At 31.2% G+C, this 17344-nt stretch overlaps 2 protein-coding genes across 3 annotated transcripts; one reads left to right on the forward strand and one right to left on the reverse strand.

The window, feature by feature from the left end:
• LOC18602355 (E3 ubiquitin-protein ligase MARCH8) lies at positions 715-6032 on the reverse strand. Of its 2 annotated transcripts, none has more exons than XM_018118613.1 (7): positions 5612-6032; positions 3853-3924; positions 3677-3744; positions 2618-2765; positions 2441-2461; positions 2000-2092; positions 715-1109 (listed from the first exon to the last, which is right to left on the reverse strand). In XM_018118613.1, the coding sequence occupies exons 1-7, from the start codon at positions 5891-5893 to the stop codon at positions 1104-1106; spliced, it is 690 nt and encodes a 229-aa protein (XP_017974102.1). In that variant the 5' UTR covers positions 5894-6032; the 3' UTR covers positions 715-1103. The 2 variants fall into 2 exon arrangements, with proteins under 2 accessions (XP_017974102.1, XP_007033751.1); XM_007033689.2 differs by having other exon boundaries at positions 2441-2524; positions 5612-6027.
• Positions 13329-15665, forward strand: LOC18602358 (protein DETOXIFICATION 18). Its single transcript, XM_007033692.2, has 7 exons — positions 13329-13589; positions 13851-14388; positions 14500-14593; positions 14838-14894; positions 14995-15233; positions 15341-15459; positions 15546-15665. The coding sequence occupies exons 1-7, from the start codon at positions 13329-13331 to the stop codon at positions 15663-15665; spliced, it is 1428 nt and encodes a 475-aa protein (XP_007033754.2).

Consider the following 17344-nt stretch of genomic DNA (forward strand, 5'->3'; position numbering starts at 1 on the left):
CTTATTTATTATCTACCACAAATTGTTTGATGCTTATCGAATTCATAACTAAACTGGCACCGTTGCTACTACGTTACATATTTATTTATTAACGCGCGTGTCCATATACATATACATATACTCACATCGTGTTGTGTACGAAGGTTCCAACATTTTAATTACAAAGTAATTAGTTTCCTATGGACACTACAAATGAATAAATTTTGGAGGACCTCCTTTCAAGTGTAATACGATACTTATTTATGTATGTTCTTTCTGTAATGCGCAAGCATATGGTGGGTTCATTAGCTGTGAAAAAGAGGTCTCACATTCAAATTCATCATGCTCAACTTAAGTAGGTTGGTTGTACAGAGATAAATGTCATGGGAAATTTTGCAACACCGAGATTGAAATTCTTCATCTCTACCAAAGATTAATTTCATAAAATATCAAAGCCCAGAAAAAACGTGTGACGAAATTGCTGAATGGGCTGTTGCTCTACCCGTTTTGTTTAGTGTTCAAGCTTAAATGACGGGTTATGAAGGTAAACAGGTCCAATTCCAAGCAACCCACCAAGCTAAATGGGTTCAAGCAGAGGTAGAACATACCAAAACTACAAAGAGAAAGTCCCTCTAGCTACATTTTTCATATAATTCTTTAAAGAACTTCCCGTTAAGGATTGTTAACAGAAAAGAGAAATCCCCTTGCTTTGCCATTCTTCCCTGCTCAAGAGAGTTGAAACAACCATGGTTTTTGCCTTAAACAACTATTAAGCAGAATTGCATGAGTACCGATAGAGTCACAAGGCAGTATGTAAGTCAACTTGAAACTACATGAGTCTGCAGATGCCAAATCAGCAGCACTGTTTACCGTCTCAAGCCATGGCTTTTGACGATTACCAGAATAAAGTAAAAAAACCTAATGAACTCGTGATCACATTTACATTTGCTTCCGAGTTCTGTAATTGAGATACAAAGGATTTCAGCCATTAGACTTTTAGAGCACCTATTTGATGGAGATACAACTTTGAGAAATTGCCATTTACAAAAACAACTTGTCTGTCTTCAGCATGGAAGGAAAGAACAGTCCGTTGTGAAAATGCAGATAAATTGACTTTAGCCGGTTTAACCCTTGAAAAAACAAAAAAAGCAATAAAAATCAATTACAGTGGCAAAAGAAAGATATTTAATAAGACAGCAATTGACAGATAGACTAGGCATTTTCACACAAACAGAACTCAAATTGAAATTACATTTTGTACTGTCTCACCCAACTGCTAATAGTTTTAATCTAAACATGATATTGATAAACAAAGAGTTTAATTCCCCCAGTCATGCTCAACTTGGTACAAACAGCTTTACGAAGTTAGATCCATATAGTTAGGGCATAGATATACACAGCTATAACATCATCTTAGACACAAGGAAGCTACAGATCCATTACCCTCAAAACATGATGTAATAATCCATGTAGTCCAAGAACATGAAATGCAGTTCCACTTCTGTTACTCGTGCACTTCTTTTACAACCAAAGTTGTCATGCAGGTATGGAAGACTCATTTAGTGCTCAAAACGGGATTCAATCATAATATGTGGCATGAAAAATAACACCATAAATGGATAAAAATGCAAGCACATAACTCTTATTTCTTCCACATTTGTGCATACCATTACCCCATAGACGTAAGCCATTTTGAAGTTCACTTGATCAGTAACATAGAAGCTATTTAAGAAGCACTTTCTATCTTACATTCTCAAAAGGTTGGAGTAAGAACTTGTAGAAGTTTGTCTTTGAAATCTCAGTGATAGGAAAAACTAGTGAAGGAGGCAACATTTCTTGTTTAAATGAATCATGTTTAATATTAAAACTGATTATTCTATCAACAGCAGTCACATGGCATGAAATTTTAAACCAAGCTGATTTACTATTGGATCATAACAATCTGAAAAAAGGTAGAAATAAGTTGAATATTGGTGGATACACCAAAGAAAAAGAATATCTATCTAAAACTACAACTAACCTGTCTCCTCCTTCGACTTTGTAAGTACCATGTGCGAGCCATCACATAGCATGGCAGAAGAAAACCAGCAAATTGAAGAAGCATAACCTGAAACTGAAAACCAATATTCTAATTCAGTCTTGGCTTGAAAGGCTAAAAAAAATGAAAGTATCTCAAGCATCCCACAACATTCATCTGCTTGAACTTCCCTGTTAGAAAATAAATTTTTAGCTCTACTTACAAGTTACAACTATGTTAGTGCTCTTAGCAGCATCTCTTTAAAAGAAAATTTTGAATTTATACACACAAATTGATGCAAGTATACTTGAACATATTTCCATCTACATCCCTGGACATGCATGTACAACATTTCCATGGCACCATGTGCAAACATAAAAATGCAAATGCTCACTGAGGTGCTACTATGGTGCAATTTTCCAATTGGTGTCATGTTGTACTCACATTAATGAATGCTGATGACTCCTGCACCATGCCAGAATTTCTTGTCAACATAAGGGCTTGGCGTATGAGCAAAATTATAAGCAACTGCATGCAAACACAAATAAATTTCCAAATTTGAGACAAATTATCATTCTTGAGCAAAGAATTTTGGTAAAATAATAAGTTTAATCTGCTTACAATGAGAGCAACAGAGCGCAGACAGGCAAGGCTACCACTATTTGCAGCAACATAATCTTCATACTCTGACTGGAGTAATTGGCTTTGTGAAGCGGTTAACACTAGAAGGTGTGAATCACGAAGATCCATATGTGGGCTCCATGCTTGCCTGATCAAATGTAGGATAATTATGAGCTTGAAGAATGTTCTTTGGATGCATATATACAATCTGAAGTGCACTTAGAAAGATTAAATGAAAAGAAAAATAACTAAATATCCCCTCTTAAACCAGCATCCCCGTAATTTATGACTGGCTAATGCCCTAGACCACAAACAAGGATGTCATACTACATCCTTCCTACTAACATCAATGAAGTGACAAGCTTTTTTCTGGCTCCTTCATTTTATGGTCCATGAACTTGCAAACAACCAAAAGTCATACAGGAATGGCACATGTGGCTGGTCCTAAGACATTTTATTTCAGAAGGAATGGAATGACCAATCATTTACTCTATTCCACTTATTTTGATTTTTTTTTCAATTATAAATATCTCTTTCTTCAAATAACTCTTATACATCTACCTTTTTTTTTTTTGAAAACTATGTGGCAACTTTATGTCTTTTTTTTTTTTAAAAAAAAGAAAGAATCAAACATCAGTTGATGTTAACCCTTACAAAGATGTAATTTGTTATTCTTATATGTTACACATGTCCATTGCCATTAAGGAGTTAATAATTTGGCTGAGTCAAAACTATCGAAATTGGAGCCAAGCTGGCCGAAATTGGACTGAAACCTAACATGGCTCATAGATGGATTTCTGCAAACAATAGTTTATTTTCCAATATTTATAAGGGCAATAATGATGCAATGCCCAAACTAGTTTCTGATTTAGGCTAGGCACACTAATGTTAATAGGACTATAAGTCTCACATTTCTATCAAATACAGTTTGAATCAAGCTACAGGGCAGATATAGCAGTAGAAAGAAACAAATAATGAAAAGAACACATACTAAAAAGCTCCCCAACCCCCCCACCCCCACCCCCCCCCAAAAAAAAAGAATAAAAGAAAAAAGGTTACCTTATGTCAATTGCCAAAACATCAGGACTGCTTCTGGTCGGTGGAATAGAATAGTTTGGTGAAAAGACCTAATAGAAAAAGAGCAATATTGCACAAATTATACATTAACGTCATCTTTTTTCTCTTTTGGTATATGCAAGATTTTTTTTTAAAAAAAATGAGCTGAAACCTCCAACCTGTTTGCATATTTCGCAAGTTATGTCACCTTTCTTGTTGCACCATCTCTGAATGCATCTCCTGTGAGCAAACTAAAGCAAAAAATTCAAAGATAAGTTTAGAAGATGCCTCACATATTTCAATCTACAAAGTATCTAAATCTGATAACCAGATAATTAACATATCAAGAAAGCAGATTTTAAAGCTCGACAGACATGTCAATTTCAACCATTACATTGATGACTATTTCCACACATGTATGCCAGGAAAAGCAGACCACCTTAACCACAAAGACTATACAAAATTTCATAACAACTTAAAATCTATATATGTACAAACACTTGCTGATGTTGGAGGAAATTATTCACTCACATATTGTGCATTTACACTTGTTGACCTCTACAGCCTATAGATAAAAGCCTGGCACAAAATTTACCAGCTCAAATTATAATGTTAATAAATGAAAACTAACAATTTCAGATATTTGCAAACTGTTTGGTTCATAAGACTGATTTATCAGGTCATTGTAAGTTGCCTTAAGGAACTGGACATCTGCAGCTGTAAGGTTCCTTGAAATAAACTTCGTAAGACAGTAGAAACATTGAAAAATGCAGTAGCACTAGTAATATCCTTCTTAATATTTCTTTTACAGAGCAATAAAGAAGGACTAAACAGCAACAGAAATTAAATATATGCTACATGGGATTTGAAAATCCTCCCAAAGCTAAACTAAAATTATAAGCTATTAAACTAATATAACTTCAGTGATCTACAAGCTAATCAGGTACAAATAGAAAACCATTCTGACATCTACTACAACCATGCCTGGTAAAGAAAAAAGAAAGATAAGGAAACAAATGTACAATATTAATTATTTTTTATAGTAGTAACTTAAATAAGGTTGGACACTTAAAAAATATAATCATTCTTAATCCAGATTAGGCATTGTCCCAGCTCAACTCCCTATTGATGCTGTTCACTTTTCTTTCTTTCTTTTTTTTGTTTTAAAAATTTCTTCCATAGAGAGCAAGAAAGCACTTGAAACTTTAGGATTGGTACTTTGATATTGAGGCACAGGAAATAACGTACGAGGAGAGAGAGTAAGTCAAAAAGAGACAGAATTAAGGAGTTAAAAAAGGCACACACCAAGCAATGCTCACTTTCCAAAACCAATAAAAGAAAGCCTTCACAGACGCAAAAGCTTGAACCCACTTTACTAGAAACACCAGATAACCAGCTCTACATAACTAAAGCCCAGCTAACCCAAAACAAACAAAACAAAAAGCCTAGCTAACCAAAGATTTTTTTAACATTTTACAATAAGCTTTGTATTTTATATACAGCAATAAGCCGATAACACGGAGCCATCACCAAGACTTGAGAGAGAAAGTCAAAGGACAAACAAAAACAAGCCCAAAGGATCAATTAATTTTTAATTTTTACAACCACCCCAACCTAAAAAAAAAGCACATGGTAAGACCAAAAGAACATACAATCACAATCATCCGAGCATAAAATTTTTTTTAAAAAAACCAAGTGATTTAAAAGCTCAAACGGAACCTCCTTGTCCTATCTTCTGCAGATTTTCATTTAAAGTAAAAGAAACATCAGAAATAAAAACTTAGAAAGACAATCTTTAACAAAGAAAACAAGAAAGAAACAAGGAACCTCCATCTTCATTTAAAAATAAAAGAACCCAAAAATTCATACTTAAACAAAAAAAGTAACCTTTAACAAAAGAAAAAGCAAGAAGAAGAAGAAACCCAGAAAAGGAAAGACCTTGAGGGTGCCGTTACAGGCACAAGGAGCTTCCAAGGAAAGCAAATCATCTTCCTCTTGACATATCCTACACTCCACCATCTCTTTCAGCTTCTTTGAAAAACACCCTTCTTTTTCATCATCATCATCATCACCACCACCACTTGATTCTTGAACAGAAACAACAACATTAGTATTCCCAGTCGTTGTTGTTGAGCTTGGTTGTCCTTCATTCACTGACGATGACTCAAAACAAGCTGATGCTATGATTCTGTCTACACATACCATGAAATCATCCACCATTTTCGCTTTCCCTATCTCTTTCTCTACTGGTTTTTTTTTTTTTTGTGTGCCTTGTTTTGTATCTACAGTTGTTCTCTTTTTAAGTTGAAGAACAAAGGAGAGAGAAAGAGAGAAAGAGTGGGGAAGTGGGGAGTTGGGTTTTAAAAAAGGTAGTGGTGGCGGAATTTACGAAAGGGACCAACGTATGTTTAATTGAACGGAAATGACCTTCACTTGGATTTTTATTCTCTATTTTGCCCCAACTAAAATATCTTTCCTACCTAAACGGTTGAACTAGCTTGCCTATTTATGTAATTATCGTCAGTTAAGTCTGTTAGTTAACTTGTTTGTCTTAACAGAATCTGATTATCGATAATCTCTAATAATTAGGTGTTACTCATAATGTAAGTTTTTTTCAAAATAATAAAACACGTAAGAAAAACTGTATATTTACATCTTAAATCGAGACTTAAAGTAAAATATTTTTTTATTAATTAATTTGACAAAAAGAAAAAGAAAAACACTAGAAGACATGCACTTGTTTTCCCTTTTTCTTCTTTTGGCATTCCTTTAATTGTAAGTTCTCTGTTGGGTACTTCTATTTGCAAGATATAATAAGGAGAATATTTCTTAATGATTTGTTTGAGTATAACAACTTTACTATTTGATACGATTGATATGCTAAATTTTCTTTTAAATAAAAAAATTATTGATCTGATTTTTAATTTCTTCATTTTCAATGAAATAAATGTTATGATTCATATTTTATGATGTATATGAAATTAAAATATAGATTAGAACATTAATGGTGTTAAAATTCAAACTTAACTCATAAACCATAATTTTGAGTTTATAACTTACGTGATTTTTTGTGATGTATATGAAAAGGACTAATCAAACCATATAATTAATCATAAATTAAGTCTCTTAATAAATTCAAAGCCATGCTTTTCTTTTTTATTTACCCAATAGTTTGTCTTGGTGTTATTCAGTAAGAAAGATAATATTTTTCCCCATACATGCCTTTAAGAGGTTGGAGAGGCAAAAAGAATCCTTAGTGCATTAATCACAAAGAACCCATTTTTTGATGACTTAGTCTTTTAGACTATATCAACCTACTCCTAAAACTCACATATTATACAAGTGTTTTTTTTTTAATTGGAGAATGAGATTCAAATTTTATTTTTTAAATAAAAATTTATGTATTAATTAATAAATCGAATGTTCAAATGTCACATATAATACAAGATTGAGTGAAGGAGAATAAAAAAAATAGATGGTAGGAAATTATGGTTACGGGAGGGGACGTGGAGGGGAATTCACTCATTGCAAGTTGGGTGGACCTGTAATTAAAAATAATGGGTTTTTTTCATTTAAATTTGTCAACTCATTAAAAAGGAGATATACAAGAAACATTGTGATTGCCAATTGCCATGATTTGGGGGGTTGCGTTTGTTTTGGTGTTGTTGAAGGGAGGTTCACATTCATGGCTTGGAAAATGGTTGGCAAGGCATGCTCAAAGTGGGGAGTGGAGGAATTATTGTGTATGATTTGAGGGACAAATGGGATAAGGAAGAAAAAAAAATGTCTTCGGTATCATCATGATTGGAACAATACAAAATTGTATATGGCTGTGTATCACATGAACTGTTCAGTTAAGTCATTCTTATTGATGATTAAGGTGGAATTGTCCTTATAAATAAATTGAATTTCGCAGATGTACTTCAATCTTATTGAAAGTTGTTATTGTACTTTCAATTTATTTAATTTTTAAATAAAATTAAAAAAGAGAATCATAATATTTTATGAAAGATTTTGTTAATGTAAATGTTAATTTTGTCGTTATATTTTCAATTTTGTTGATTTTTAGATAAAACAAATAAAAAATTGAAATATTTTATTTTGTCATTGCATTAATCACAGATTTGTGCGTTGTGACCTCGCCTTCCAGGGGAACCATGGAAGAACATCTTCACGAGGCCATCGAACGGTTGCGAATCTCCATGGACTCAGTATCATCGTGTCTTCCCGAGACAAACTCCCATTGTTGTACTTGTTGGTGCCAACACATTCCAGGTATTGGACAGAGTTTTTGCAAATTACGGGAGGGGTAATTCCATGGCTTATACAGGTGCAAAATGTTAAATAAGATGACGGTTTACTGTTGAAAATTTCTGTTGAGTTAACACTAGCAGCAGTTATTTCTCAGTCCGTTAGTGGCAGGAGGTGGGAGCGGTCGTCGTGTATCTAAATTATACTTAATATATGAAAGAAGGTTTATTTTTATATATTTAAAATTTATTTATATTTTATTGACGTAAAATTCATAATATTTTATTTCATTTAATTACATAATAAAATATTATAATGACTCTTTATTTATAAAAAAGACAGATTTTTATATCGATCTGAGTCTATTTTAATTCTTATATATTTCACTCATATTAGTGAATTTTGAATCTACTCTTATAGTACTTTATATGAATTTATATTTTTAATTTTAAAAAATATTATTAAATAAAAGAAAATTTATAGTTATATATTTAAAATTTATTTTAATTTTTACTTATGTGTAATCCGTGATACAATGACAATGACAACGACAACGATTGCTCCTGAACGCCATTGACGCATATTATCGTCTCCAACCATGACATGACCAATCATGTACTACTGCTGGCACATGACCAATCATACACAACTTCATTAACCATGTAGCCACCTTTTTAAACAAGTCTTAGAAGAGGGTGGTGTTACAGATTTTTTGGAATTTGGTATTTATTTTTTTTGAATTTGCATATGCTTTGAAATCAAGGCTAGCCTATGGACGCTTCCAGGAAGAACTTTAATATTTAATGGAGAAAATTGGCTATTCCATGACCAATATTTTGATCCTGACCATCAAGTAAAGGGGTTCCTTCAATACAATAGTTGGAAATACCCCTGAGCTGGATAAGAGTTTTGGGTGCAATAGAGGGAACCACAACTGTTAATTTTTCTCCATCTTTATTACTTGAGCTAAGCCCAAAGTGAACTATCTTGATAAGATTTAAATGATAAAACTCACATTTTGATTTCAAACTTACCTTCTAGAACTAATTTTTCAATTAACTCAACTATGGAAAGAAAATGGAAATTCTAGATTGATTTTAATGTTATATAAATCTATTTTAAAATCTAGTTGGTTTGGTTTAAAACAAATTAAGTCCAATCGTAAGAAATAAGATCAAAATTAGACACCCAAATCATATCTAAGCATAATAATGAGGACCGAGTTGAAAAATAAGTCAAATTTGGGTGTTTAATTTGCAAGTTTAAAATAAGTGAAATTAGAGTCGTTGCAAGGTTTTTATGAATTTCAAATTTTTTTTGCCTTACTTCAATACAATATTTGTAGCTCGATAATTAAGAAAAATCAAACACTTATTAGGAGATTGATCAAATATTAATTTTTTTGGCCCTTAATTAATCAAATTAGTGCCTTAAAAAATCTTAAAGGGTTAAAAATCCTTCTTTGTTCCACATTCTTTTGGCATCATAATTAGAATGGTGCGCCTGCTTCGCGTTGGGTCAGCTTTTTTTTTCAAATATTTGCAAAAAATAATTATTTTAAATTGAAAAAATTTATAAAATATTAATAATAGTAAAAAAATAATTTAAAATTAAAAAATATAAATAATAACAGTAATAAAAAATCAAAGATAATTATTTTAAAGTATTGACATTTTAAATTTTTTTCTCAATGTTTAAATTTTACTAACAAATTTTCATATTATAAAGTCTCAATTGTGTTTTTTTAACTTTTAAAATACAAATTAATTCTTCAAAATGTTGTATTTATTTTTTTCATTCTTTTCAATTCTTGCACATTTTGTTGATTCTTTTTAAGATTTTTCTTTATAATAATAATTTTTACTCTTTTTTGGATTATTTTAATTTTTTGTCTTTACTTTTTTTAATTACAGTAAAACCTTTATAAATTAATACTCAATAAATTAACAACCTCGATTAAATAATATTTTTGATTGGTCCCTACTTGGGACCAACGTGGTAAATTAATAATTCGTTAAATTTATAAGATAATACATTAAAAAAAACCACATTAGTCTTACTTGATATATAAATTAATAATCTCTTTATATATCAAAATTATATATATATATATATATATAATATATATAAAAATAGGATAATTGATTGGGTCAATTGGTTGACACATGTCATTCTCAATTAAATTAATTTTTTTATACACTTTATGTCAAAATTACGTAATTTTTGACATTTGAAGGGTTTCTTCCTTTTATTTTTTTTAGTAAAAAATACTTGAAAATAATAATTTATAACTTTTAATGCTTAAAGAATAGATTTATTTAATATTTATCAATTATAATTTAATATTATTTTTTGTCTATATCCTCTTATTTTACATGAACTTGAATTCATAGTATTTAGACAACTCTTTTATATATGAATGTTTAAATTCAAGTAAATATTCATCTAATTCATTGAACAAAATAAAAAAAGTAAAGAAAGTCTATTCAGTTCTCAATAAGTATAGCACACAGTCATCATTAAATAAATAAATCAACTGAATTTGATAAGCTTTAGTCATTTATTTATATATAAAAGGCAAATACTATTAGAAATTAGTAATTATTTTATATTGATAAGATTTTTACATTATATTATTGCCTTTTATTGTAAAACTATTTATCTTAAGTTGCTAATGGTATAAGCTATATACTTTCTCATTTCTTTATATTTTATTATATATCTAACAATCTTTAATAAGATTATTATCTTCTTTGAATAAGTATTGTTTTATAACTATATATGTAAGTGAAGATTTTCGATAAACCAGCAAGAACTATACATTTATGTAGTTCAATAATACAATATAGCTTTCCGTACAAACATTTTTGAAGGTATCAAATTGAAGTTCACTCTAACATAATCTATATTTTTTATGATATTTTTCGTAACGTAGTTATAGACACTATCCTAGTTTATATATGATTCAATTAGGAGGCATTTGTCAAATATTACTCCAATGCTACTTATTTTTTCTTGAAATTGATATCTTTTTAGACCTCATCTCTAATATTTTTTAGTGCATTAATAAGCTCTAGTGTAATATTATCATATTACAAGAGAAAGTTATGTAATGTGATTGTTGTTTTGAGTGTATTTTGTGTGAGATAGACACTAATATAAAGGTATTATATTCAATTTCATCTTCTTTGTCATTTCTCATGACATTCTCAATAATTTATTCATAATGATAATTCATAATTTTGGTAATTATGTAATATTCGTATATTACAATATACAATACATGTATTATAAATTCAATGTTTTGGAAAAAAAATAAAGAATATCTTAATAAATTAATTTTTATTAATTAATATATAAATTAATAAATTATTAATTTATCAATTAAATAATATCTTAATGTTTTGGACTTGAGCCAAACCAATTACATTAAGAAAGAAAGCAAATCTAGGGATATCAATGGGTCGGGTACCCTCTAATTTCAAGATACCCGAACCCTAACCCTATTAAAAATTAATTATCCTAACCCTATTAACTACCCGAATAATTTAAAAATTACTACCCTAACTCTAACCCTAACCCTAATACATTCCTACTACCCTATAATTATCCTAACCCGTTTAAATACCCGATTAAATAAAAAAATTATTAAAATCTTCTTCATAGGTATTCAATTACTCAATTAACTTTTCTAATGTCATAACTTCTCTTTAGATTTATATGTTATAAGTTTATATAAACAAAGGTATATACACTGTAATTAATAATTTTATGAGTTATAATTTTTGTAATGTTAATACAAAATAAAAAGTAAATATATTTATATTTAAAGTACATATATATATATATACACACGCATACATAAAAAATATTTTAATATATAAAATAGTAATTATATTTCTTTTAATTTTAATTTTTTTCTTTACTTTTTTAATTATAGTAAAATCTTTATAAATTAATACTCGATAAATTAAAAAAATATTTTTAATATTTTTGATTGGTCCCGACTTAGGACCAAAGTGACAAATTAATAATTTGTTAAATTTATAAGATAATATATTTAAAAAAAATACATTGGTCCTACTTAATATATATATATATATATATATATATATATATATATATATATATATATATAATTCAATTAGGAGGCATTTGTCTAATAAAACTCCAATGCTACTTGTTTTTTTTTTTTTAAATTGATGTCTTCTTGAATCCCATCTTTAACTTTTCTTAGTATATTAATAAGTTCTAGTGTAATATTCTTATATTACAAGAGAAAATTATGCAATGCGGTTGTTGCTTTGAGTGTATGTTTTCGCAAGACAGATTGCAGTACAAAACTATTATATTCAATTTTATCTTCTTTGTCATTTTTCATGATCTTCTCAATAATTTATTCATAATGATAATTCGAAATTCAATAATGATGTAATATTCATATATCACAATACATAACATATGTATTATAAGTTCAATGTTTTTAAAAAATAAAAATACCTTAATAAATTAATTTTTATTAATTAATGTATAAATTAATAAATTATTATAATTTATCGATTAAATAATATCTTGATTAATTCATAAATTTTTATGATCCCAAAAGTATTAATTTATAAAGGTTTTATTCAATCTCTGGGGTTTTGGACTTTAGCCAAACCATCTGGCCGGACCTAATTGAGCTTGAAGTATGAGCAGCTCACTGCTTTCTTTTCTCTTTTTCCTTTTTCTTCCTACCCAAAACATATCTTTATCTTTTCATTCAAGTATAAAAACTAAAATAGAAAGGGTAAACATAGTGAGAAGCTTCGTAATTTGATATTTTTTCGGTTAACACTTCATAGTTTTTTTTTTCTTTTTTCACTTATAACACCATAAAATCTTATTCCGTGACTTACAGTGTCAATATTTCTCAAATTTCCATCACATGTTCAAATTAATTAACTTAAAATTCCAATTATACTGTTTCTTCCACAAACGAAATTCTCAACAACGGGGCACATATACTCCTCCTCCTTCCTGATTTACCATGATAAGAAGTAACATGCAAGACGTGTTGTTTATCTTATAATAGTCATACTATGTATTAACATAGTATATGTATCTGATTTCACTGGCTGTTTGCTCTAACAAATTATTTTTATCCAAAATTAGAATGCGAAAAACCTATAACTCTACCAGTCCCAACCCCTACTCCTTAAATATATACAGACACTCCCCCAAACCAGCTGACTGCACCACCATGTACTACCTCTCAGGATCTCTCTTAACTGTTTTAACTGTGTGAACTAGTCTGACACCACCTTGTTTCCCTTCCTTTCTTCACTGTTTCTTGTTCCTGCCTGTCTCTTTTTTCTTTTCTTAGTTATTTTTCCATCCATCAATTTGGATTTCTGGTTTTGTGATGGCCACGAATCCAAATCTTGAGGTTGTAAGTGACGTGCGGAGAGAAGGAAATTATCAAGGGAGGTGGTGGGGAAAGATTTTGGATGTGAGAGAGGCCAAAGAACAAATATCGACCGCATTGCCTTTGATCGTGGCTTATGTTTTCTGCTACTCAATGACTATGGTGTCCATAATGTTCGCTGGCCACCTTGGCGAACTTGAGCTTGCGGGTTCATCTCTTGCCAATTCATGGGCCACGGTGACCGGTTTTGGTTTAATGGTGACCCCTCATCTCTATATTCTTTATTGTTTTAAGTCTCTCTCTGATCCCTCCATATATATATATATATATAGAAATTCCAAATAAATTCAGCTGTTCAGAGAGAATATAATTGAGATAAAAGAAATGAAAATGAAATAAATATTTGGTGTCTCGATCTTCATATATATATATGAGATTCGTGTGGAACAGATTATTAATCATTCCTTTTATCCACTTTCCATTGGAACTTATGATTTCTCTTGTCTGTTTCTTTTGCAGACGGAGTTAAGCGGAGCATTGGAGACGCTCTGTGGTCAAGCGTTTGGTGCCAGAATTTACAGACAGCTCGGAATTTATCTACAAGCATCCTGCCAAATTTCTTTCCTTTTCTCTATTCTCATACCCGTTCTACGGCTCTTCACAAAGCCCATACTCGTCCGCCTTCGTCAAGATCCTGAAGTTGCAACTGCCGCCGCCCTTTACATAAAGTACCTCATTCCTGGGCGATTTGCCTTCGGTTTTGAGCAAAACATCATGAGGTACTGTCAGGCACAAGGCATTACGTTGCATTTGGTCTTGTTCACGGGGGTGCCATTTGGCCTTCATTTTGCGCTTGTGTACTTTTTGGTCAATCGGACAAGTATGGGTTTCATAGGATCGCCAGCGGCAGCTTCAATTTCAATATGGCTATCATGTCTTTCGCTAGCAATGTTTGTCATCTTCTCTAAGAGGTTTGAGAACACATGGAAAGGGTTGTCGTTAGAATCATTTGGTAACATTCTCAAAATCTTGAGACTAGCCATACCCTCTGCAGCAAATGGTGTGGTGATTTTTCGACGCTAATCTTTAAATATCTCTTTAATGTGCTCAGTACTATCCGTGTATAACTTGAATATCACCAAGCCACCTATTTTTACTTTTCTTCGTCTTGCTAGCCTGGAGTATTGGGCGTTTGATGTTCTTATAATTTTAGCAGGATTGATGCCGAATCCAAAAATCAAGTCTTCATTGATTGCAATATGGTAGGCTTCTCTCTTTCCATTTTGGTTAAACAGTCTGAACTAAAAGTTGAGTCCAAAACTATAGTACCAGAAACAATGGCTTTCAAGGGTGTATATATATACATTTGTCTCTGAGCAAACTTACATGGATAGCAACCTTTTCAGACTGTTTAGCATATTCCTTTCCTTCTATTTTCCTCATAAATTCTCCTAAGCATTTTTACCAAGCTCGATGGTGATGGATATTTTTTCTTGATATTTATAGCCTGAATATAGAAGCTATTGCCTACATGATTGCATATGGCCTTAGTGCTGCAGCAAGGTTAGTAATTTGCACTCCTATTTTGTATAAATTTATTAAAATTTCCAAGAATGTTGATGTTGTTATAGATATTGAGGCAAGGGAAAACCTTTTTTGACAGCGTAAGGGTGTCTAATGAATTGGCAGCTGGAAATCCTAACCTAGCTAAGCATGCCATGGCTGTCGCTTTGAAACTATCATTCCTTCTTGCTCTGGTAGCTGTCCTAACTATAGTCTTTGGTCATGATATTTTGGCTAATTTCTTTACAGACAGCTCTTCAATGATAAAGAAATTTGCCTCAATGTCACCCCTACTGGCAGCCTCCATAGCAATAGACGTCATACAATGCGTCTTATCAGGTTCAGATTAATGTTCTGCAAATTTCTATTTCAGTAGCAATATCTATATATATATATATATTCATCAGTATTATAAGAGTAATACATTTACAGATTTGATGTCTCAGGGGTGGCCAGAGGATGTGGTTGGCAACTCCTAGCTGCCTGTACCAACTTGGGGTGTTTCTACGTGATTGGTCTTTCAATTTCAGTCCTGCTTAGGTTTAAGTTTAACCTACATACTAAGGTGAGGAAAAGTAATAAACCATATCCATAATGCATACATATGTGCACACACCTATTTATTCCCTTCTGTGATTTGTTTTTGTACAGGGATTATGGACGGGCTTAATTTGCGGGCTGTCTTGTCAAGCTGGCATCCCCTTGTTGATTACATTATATGGAAAATGGAGTCGAGTTGATCTCTCGGAGGAAACCCCAAATTTGGGTTAAGACTAGTCACTTGACTCTTTGTTCATTTTGCTCCAAATAAAATAGAATTCTGTACAAACCTTTTAGGAATGGAATGTGTGTAATCAAAGTATACAGTATTAGGAATTGATTTGGGCACTACATATCATTAGGAAACTCAATTTTCGGAAGGTTTAGTTTTGCTATAGAGATCATTTATACACTGAAGATTTTCCTTCTCTCGGTTTCTGTTAAGTGCTGCTGTGAGACAGGTCTTTTTTGGAATAATATCTTCTCTTTTTCTTGTTTGTTCTGCCAGAAACATGCCATTGCCAGGGTGATACTATTATCTTTCGAATGTATCCAGTTCAATTTTACACTAATTTGTTCATGATTCTTGGAGAACTTGCAGGGAGTTGTGATATTGCACATGATGTGAGCAAAATGATTGCAAAGAAATGGCTCGTGTGATTTGAAATAGGAATTCGTAGGAATGTAGTTTTGTAAGTATAATTGTTTGGTTAGGTTGACATGAGTATTAGTCTGAACTGATCAATGTTCAAGTTTTTGTTCTATGGGTAGTAAGCTGCAATTTATCTTTTAAGGCAGCTACATAAGATTTTGAGATAAATCGTTAATAGTTTTTTGAGAGGTAATTCTCTTTTGGAGCTGAATAAGTTTCCTTTGTTATATTAAATATTTATATTATGGAAAGCCTCTTACCATTTAAGCAAGAGATTTAGAATGACATACTGATTCTCGAAAGTAATAAATATGCTTTTTTGAAAATTATATACTAATTTGTTGATTGAAAAAATTTAGGAGAAGGAAAATCTGGAATCATATATATTCTATTGAACAAGAAAATTAACTGATAACAAAAGTCAAATTAACTGTATTCATTTCACGTTTCTTGCAGGTTCCTAGAGAGAAGGAATGCATTATCATCATTACTTACTATGCACCATGCTAAACCACTGAATGTCGTAAGAAGCATCATGGTTCACAAGAAGAAAAGTTGGAGGGAAAGACATTGATCATAGTCCATATCCTTAATTTGTCTAATTCTTATCGAGTATACGAAGTTATAGCCCGGTATTATTGGACATACGTATATTGGGATCCCTGCAATTTCTCTTTACCAATTTATCTATATTGGGGGAGAAGTTGTGGTGAGATTTACTATCACAAGTTCCTAACCATGGAGAGAGGCTGAAGCAGAAATCTTCTCCTTTGATTCAGTCATGTGTTCAATAAACTAGGGTTTGGGGAAGATACATGTCTGCCACTTGTTGGATGGAGAGGATGAGACAAAGCGAGTGACAGTGATAGTCCGAAAATAGAGTTGGAGGCTGGAAGTGTATCAAGATAGGAAAAATGGTTATATGCACGCATTTTATGTACACTAGATTTGTAAAAATTAGTTTCTTTAAAATGCACGTGAAAAAAAAAATCATGCCTTTTATTAAAAAAAAGTGAAAAGACAGTAATTAAATTAATTTTTTTATTCACATATATTTGTTATTATCAATTTATTTAATTTTTATTTAAATTTATCAATCGAGTTAATATCACTTGACTCATAATACTAAATTTCATCAAGTTACGTCATTAATTTTATAGAATTTTATTATGTATAATCCAAAAATTTAGGTTTACAAAAAAAAGAATAAATAGACACGACGCAAGTTACTTTTCCAATTATCATTCAAAGTCTGACT

Source organism: Theobroma cacao, chromosome 4 (assembly GCF_000208745.1).
Source record: "Theobroma cacao cultivar B97-61/B2 chromosome 4, Criollo_cocoa_genome_V2, whole genome shotgun sequence".
Classification (NCBI taxonomy): domain Eukaryota; kingdom Viridiplantae; phylum Streptophyta; class Magnoliopsida; order Malvales; family Malvaceae; genus Theobroma; species Theobroma cacao.

Bases quoted from the DNA above. Each gene is read 5' to 3' on its own strand.
- LOC18602355 (XM_007033689.2), bottom strand. From the start codon at position 5,893: ATGGTGGATGATTTCATGGTATGTGTAGACAGAATCATAGCATCAGCT. The intron at 3,925-5,611 runs GTCTTTCCTTTT...TTTTTGCTTTAG, and splicing joins CCTGTAACGGCACCCTCAAG to TTTGCTCACAGGAGATGCAT. The intron at 3,745-3,852 runs GTTGGAGGTTTC...TTTTTCTATTAG, and splicing joins CTTGCGAAATATGCAAACAG to GTCTTTTCACCAAACTATTC.
- LOC18602358 (XM_007033692.2), top strand. From the start codon at position 13,329: ATGGCCACGAATCCAAATCTTGAGGTTGTAAGTGACGTGCGGAGAGAA. The intron at 13,590-13,850 runs GTGACCCCTCAT...TTTCTTTTGCAG, and splicing joins TGACCGGTTTTGGTTTAATG to ACGGAGTTAAGCGGAGCATT. The intron at 15,234-15,340 runs GTTCAGATTAAT...TTGATGTCTCAG, and splicing joins CATACAATGCGTCTTATCAG to GGGTGGCCAGAGGATGTGGT.